This window comes from Cannabis sativa, chromosome 5 (assembly GCF_029168945.1).
Source record: "Cannabis sativa cultivar Pink pepper isolate KNU-18-1 chromosome 5, ASM2916894v1, whole genome shotgun sequence".
NCBI lineage: Eukaryota > Viridiplantae > Streptophyta > Magnoliopsida > Rosales > Cannabaceae > Cannabis > Cannabis sativa.
In genome coordinates this window covers 46,935,730-46,941,974 of record NC_083605.1, presented here as the reverse complement: position 1 = coordinate 46,941,974, position 6,245 = coordinate 46,935,730, and the positions used below count along the sequence as shown (strand labels likewise).

The window sequence follows — 6,245 nt, the reverse complement described above, 5'->3', positions numbered from 1 at the left end:
CGGGGGCTAGATTCTCCAGGTATTTCTTTATTAACAATCAATGGTTCCTATTGGTAGTGTTGGTAAGGAAGATTTTTTAATTTAGAATCAGCATCCCTCATGTTTATTCTAGGTAAAAATTGCTTATCATTTAGCTAATACTGTTTTTCTCCCTCTGACCTCTTCGGATGGTGCTTTCACTATGAAATGGCGGACCACCCCGTGGAACTTGTGTCTCCCTCCCAAAATCAAAGTTTTCTCTTGAGAATTTATCTTGTTGCTCCTCTTGTAACTGTCCTAATGAAACAGTCACTAATGATAATTAGAAAATGGGCTATTTACAAAAATATGGGAAAATAAAGATAAGTTTTGATATATATGGCATAAAAACTTAATTACACTAAATATGGCATTTTTTAAAAAAAACTTACAAATATGGGAAAAAGTCTTGAGTAATGCCATAAAAAACTTAAAGTTTGTGTTTCTTTTTATTTATTTTTTCTTTTTTAAAAAAATAAAATACTAAAATAAATAAAAAATGATCTCAACTATAGATATTATTTTTTTTTACAGAAATTAAACTTATTTTTTATTTATTTAAACTACTATTTTTTTTCTTTGTTTTTTTGTTAAAAACTAATTATTTCATTAAAAGCAACAGAAAAAAAAAAAAAAAACCAGTTTCATCAACATCATCCTGAAGAAAAAACAATATAAAAAATTATAATCTAAAGATAATATAAACTTTAAAAATCAGTTCATCAACATTGAAAGAAACTATTAATTTCATTAAAAGAATAAAAAAAATAGTTTCATTATGTTATTAGAATTTTTTTTCAAGTTACTTTTTTATTATTTTGTTTCTAGGTTGGAAACTTACACTTATATTTTGTTATTAAATTATTGGTAGGCATTATGTGTTGTTTTGATTATATTTGTGATTAGTATTTTTTTTTTGTATATTTGTGTGTGTGTATGTTTTTATTTGATTGTCTGATGAAACTGGTTTCAATTAACTTTATTATTAACATTTGTATTTTGTTATGATTTTTTATAACGTCAAAACTGGTTTCACATGTCGAAACTGGTTTCACATGTTTTAACTATTCTGTAATGGGGTTGCTCAATTTTTATGATATTATTATATATTTTTTCGTTTGTATAAAACCAGTTTTATTATTGTATGATATTTGAACAACAATTTTTATTTTATTTTAATTAATCAGTTTCTGACATACATATTATTTTATTATTTTCATAACTGGTTTTTTTAAGTAATTAATTTTTTTTATTGTTGTTCATAATTGAGTTTTATTCAATTTTTTATTAATTTATCTCAAGAAACTGGTTTTTATTTGTTTGTTTTTATTTTGGTTGTTTTACTAACTGGTTTCTCACATTCCACTGTTTTTTTTTTTGTTATTCTTTTATGGTTTTTATTGCACTTTTGTCTCTTTAATTTTCTTTGTTTCTTTTTTTTCTCTTTGATTTTAATTTGTGATTCTCTTTGTTATATTTGCTGCATATTGTATGTTTAAATTAACTCTAATTTTTGAGCAAGCAAATAAAAAATTAAATGCCAAAATAAAGAATGAAGTTAGAAGTTTGATTATTAGGTATTGATATAAATTTTATATGTTCGAAACTGATTTTTAAATTTAGTATCGTTAATTTGTAAAAGTTTAGTTATTAGGCATTGTGTATTTTTTATTATGTTATTGTTGAAACTATTTTTTTTTTGCCTCTTTTAATGAAATAATTCGTTTATTTTAATATTGATGAAACTGGTTTTTAAAGTTAGTATCGTCTTTAGATTGTAATTTTTTTCATTATCTTGTTGATGAAACTATTTTTTGTATTCTTTAAATGAAATTATTAGTTTCTTTCAATGTTGATGAAACTAGTTTTTAAAGTTTGGATTCTTTTTAGATTATGATTTTTTATATTGTTTTTTTTTCAGGATGATATTGATGAAACTGGTTTTTTTTTATTCTGTTTTTAATGGAATAATTAGTTTTTAACAAAAAAAAAAAAACAAATAGTAGTTTAAATAAAAAAACAAGTTTAATTTTTGTAAAAAAAAAATGAAATATAAAAATGTACACTTATTATATATATTAAGAGAAAAAAATTAGGTTGAGAAAAAAATTGAAAAAAAAAAAGAGAGACACAAAGAGAAATTAGAAAAAAAAAATAGAGAAAGATAAGCGAAAGAAAGAAAAAAAAAAGTAGCAACTGACTTAAAAGTTGAAAAGAAAAAAGAGAGTCAAAATTGACTAAAAAATATATAAAAAAGACAAAAAAAAAACTTTTTGAAGTTTCAATAAGTAAAAAAGAAAAAAAAAATTAATAAAAGTATAAAAGTAAAATGTTCTTGTCAAATTAAAAATGTAATGTTTGAAAAAAAAATATAGTATTTGGTGTAAATTTTTCAAATAAAAAGAAACCCTAAAATGTAAGTGTAAAATAAATTAAAAAAATAAATAAAACTAATTAAGCTAAAAACAAAAACATAAAATATGAGATTGGATAATAAGTTTATAAAAATATGGCATATCAAATACCATAAAAAAACTTAAATGTGAAAAAATGCCATAGAAAAGTGGCATACCTAAAAATGCCATATTTCTCTAACTTTGTTATGAAATCCCATATTTGATGTAATTTTCACTTAGAAAATTCATGCTTTCTCTAGTTTTATTCATTTACAAAAAAGATGATCTGTTATTTTGTTATCCACTCCTTCAGCCACCTGGGGCAATAGAAATAATAATTTATTTGGAAAATCTCATTTGTATGTCTCCTACTGATGTTGTAGTTTGGAGTAGCTCTTTCCTCATAGATTATAGGGAAGCCCACAAAAACTCCATCATCAGGAAGTTGCAGTAGCAAAAAACTTTTACCAACTTAGCACTGTTGCAGCCTTGAACGTTAGAAATGGCAAGCTTAACTTTGGGTAAGTTCTTAAAGATTGGAGAGGCAACACTGTTGCAGGTCTGTCCATTCCTGCAACAAGCTGTGCTAATCCAACTATGGCCGAAGCTTTAGCTTTGAGATCAGGCATTAATTGGTGCTACCATATAAGGATTCCACTCGCCATTATCGAATTCGAAATTGCTCAAGCTTTATCAGATGTTATTGATGACTTTAAGCACTCATTGTCTTTATTTCTTAAAGTTTGTATTAGACATGTTCCTAGAAACCATTCTAATGCTCATAATTTGGCTAGAAAAACTTTAGGGCTAGATGAGGAGTTAATCTGATATGGTGCTGTTCCAGTTATGTAACTTTCAATAATGTACACACATAAATAGTCTGAAACTCTAAATAAATAGTTAAAAAAAAAAAAAATTCATCATAAATATTCAATAATGTACACACAAATTAACACACTACCACCAAAATACAATACACAAAAGTAAGAGGACTCAGAAAAGAAAGGAGAAGAAAGATGAAAAAGAAAGAAAAGAAAAAACTAGTAGGTGTCTCAACACTCGAAAGAGATTGAAAATCAAGCCCTGGACTTGAAAGGAATGGCTCTGATGACTATCTGGTGGTATACAGCAGCAAGAGCAGCTCCAATGAAGGGCCCAACCCAGAAGATCCACTGCCGAAAAACAAAACAAACGCAAGTATTTTTAGTTAAAATATTCAAGAAAATGAAATTTAGAAAAAATAAAAATACGTAATATGCTTACATGGTCATCCCAAGCATGGTCCTTGTTGAAGATGATTGCAGCTCCAAGACTCCTTGCAGGGTTGATTCCAGTTCCAGTTATGGGGATAGTTGCCAAGTGAACTAAGAACACTGCAAACCCAATTGGCAAAGGAGCCAAGATCTGTTCCACCACACCAAAAAAAATAAGAGAAAAAAGGCACAAAATCAGAACTTTAAACTATCTCAACAACAAGGCCTTGTTTCCTGTGCTCAAACATTTATTGTGACACTATTTTCCACAAAAGTTTCTTCTAGGGTTGATTTTAAAATTAGAGCATGAGAAACTCAAAATAAAAAAAAAATATATATATAAGAAGACTTACAGGGACATGAGAGTCTCTGGCGTTTCTCTTGGCATCAGTGGCTGAGAACACAGTGTAGACAAGGACAAAGGTGCCAATAATCTCAGCACCAAGACCATCACCCTTGGTGTAGCCAGCGTTAACAACATTAGCTCCACCTCCCAACCTTTCAAAAGTTGAGGCATTCTCAAAGCCCTTTACAACACCAGCACCACAGATGGCACCAAGGCACTGCATGATAATGTAAAAAACAGCTCTTGTGAGGGAGAGCTTTCTTGCCAAGAAGAGTCCAAAAGTCACAGCTGGATTGATGTGTCCACCTGTATAAACACACACAACAACAACAACAACAACAACATGCAGATCTGGTTTAGCTAAAGCTCTTCTTCACAAAAATAACTACCAGAACAAACCCGAAAAAGCTAGTTCTTAAAAACAAAAAACATGAAAATATAAAGATAAAGGTGGCTCCTTTATTCCACAAAATTCAGCAAAACATGTTTTTTCTTTCTTAAGAAATAAAAGGGAAGTTGGGTTATAAGAAAGGTTTGTTACCTGAGATACCAGCAGTGCAGTAGACAAGGGCAAAAATCATACCACCAAAGGCCCAAGCAATTCCTTGGATTCCCACAGTAGAGCACTTACTACCAGACTTGTTTACACCCATTACAGTCAAGACAGTGATGTAAAGGAACAAGAAAGTAGCAATGAACTCTGCAATTCCAGCTCTGTAAAAAGACCATGATGAGAGCTCTCCTGGCTCAAACAAAGGAGCTGGTGGTGGTTCCTTGTAGTCTTTGTCTGTCTGAGCTGATGTTCCAATGGGTTGTCTCTCTGAGTACTTGTTAGCTCCCAGCCTAACATCCTCTTCCTTACCCTCCATTTTTGAAAGAACTCAAAAATAAAAAATATCTCTTTTACTCTCTTTCTCAGACTCTCAAGCAAAGGTGTCTGTGTACTGAAGAAAGAATGGGACTTTATAGCAGATAAGCTTGTAATTTAGCCAACGGTATAATATGCCACCTCTTTTTCTAATAAAAATATTACCTTTTTTAAAAATAAAAATTAAAGTTCCACATAATAATTGTGTTAATAGTGGTTTAAACAAGTGTCATTATTAGAAGAATATTAAACTATTAAGGAGGGTAGTAGGATTTTGGGGATTGTTCTGGAATGGCCAGAAAGGAAGTTGACACACTGACAGAGAGGGTCCTGTTTTCTTTTTTTCCTTTGTTGTTCTTATCCTCTCTTCTACAGATTGTCACATTTTCTTTTTCCTATTGTTTATTAATTTTTATATGTACTTTTATTTAGTTTATTTATTCTCTCTCAGCCACCAACTTCACACAATTCAAAATTTAATACCTAAACCTTAATTGAAAAATAAAAAGGAAAATTGTGTTTTAAGAAAAGCAAAAGAAAAAGAAAACGAAAACAGAAGTGGACCACTCGTGGTCCCTCTCTTGTAGGCATCCTCAGCGGAACAAACTTCTTTTATTCTTTCTTATTTTCTCTTTTGGAAATATCCTTTTATCGTGTTTGAGAGCTATTTTAAGGATCGGAAATTAGGAAAATGAAATATGTGTAATATCAAAGTAAATTTGGTTTACCATAATATAAAGGGATATTAGTGCCAAAAAAAACTTTATTTTTTTAATACTTAGCAATATAAACCAAATTTTTGACTGTAAATTTACTGAATTACTATTTTGTTTTCTTCTTTACACTTTCGTCTGAAAATCTCAGTTAAGTGTCACAATAGATTAATTATTCTGAATTTTTGACACTAAATTTATTGAATTATTATTTTGAATTACCCACATGTACATACACGTGGTAAATTTTTATTGGTCCACATAATATTAATTATTAAAAAATAATTTAAAATATTTAAAAATTCAAAAATAAAAAAAAATTATTTTAAAAAATATACTTTTTACTATTCTTTTTTTTTTCCTTTTTCCTTTTTCTTCTTTCAAAACCCTAAATCTCTCTCATCCTATTTCTCTCTACTTGTGCAGCGTTGAAGCCACCAACAGACTAGGAGACCACAAAATCAGAATCCCCAAGCCCTTAGCCCCGAAACCCAAAACCCGACCTCGTTCCTCTCCATGATCTCTCTCTCTCTCTCTCTCTCTCTCTCTCTCTCTCTCTCTCTCTCTCTCTCTCTCTCTCGAATAAACATGGCAAGGTCCGATGCCAGTCATTCTCAGTCATCCAAGCTCGAATCGAACCCCAAAAAATCC

General features: G+C 29.5%; 1 protein-coding gene across 1 annotated transcript; it reads right to left on the bottom strand.

The window, feature by feature from the left end:
• Positions 1-3,290: 3,290 nt before the first annotated feature.
• LOC115716425 (aquaporin PIP1-1-like) lies at positions 3,291-5,283 on the bottom strand. Its single transcript, XM_030645214.2, has 4 exons — positions 4,555-5,283; positions 4,021-4,319; positions 3,678-3,818; positions 3,291-3,586 (listed from the first exon to the last, which is right to left on the bottom strand). The coding sequence occupies exons 1-4, from the start codon at positions 4,880-4,882 to the stop codon at positions 3,491-3,493; spliced, it is 864 nt and encodes a 287-aa protein (XP_030501074.1). The 5' UTR covers positions 4,883-5,283; the 3' UTR covers positions 3,291-3,490.
• Between the last annotated feature and the right edge of the window lie 962 nt (positions 5,284-6,245).

What these genes read in the sequence shown, in the direction of transcription:
- LOC115716425 (XM_030645214.2), bottom strand. Translation starts at nt 4,882, where the DNA reads ATGGAGGGTAAGGAAGAGGATGTTAGGCTGGGAGCTAACAAGTACTCA. An exon ending in CTGCACTGCTGGTATCTCAG is followed by an intron (nt 4,320 to 4,554) that starts GTAACAAACCTT and finishes GTGTTTATACAG; the next exon opens with GTGGACACATCAATCCAGCT. An exon ending in CCAGAGACTCTCATGTCCCT is followed by an intron (nt 3,819 to 4,020) that starts GTAAGTCTTCTT and finishes GTGGTGGAACAG; the next exon opens with ATCTTGGCTCCTTTGCCAAT.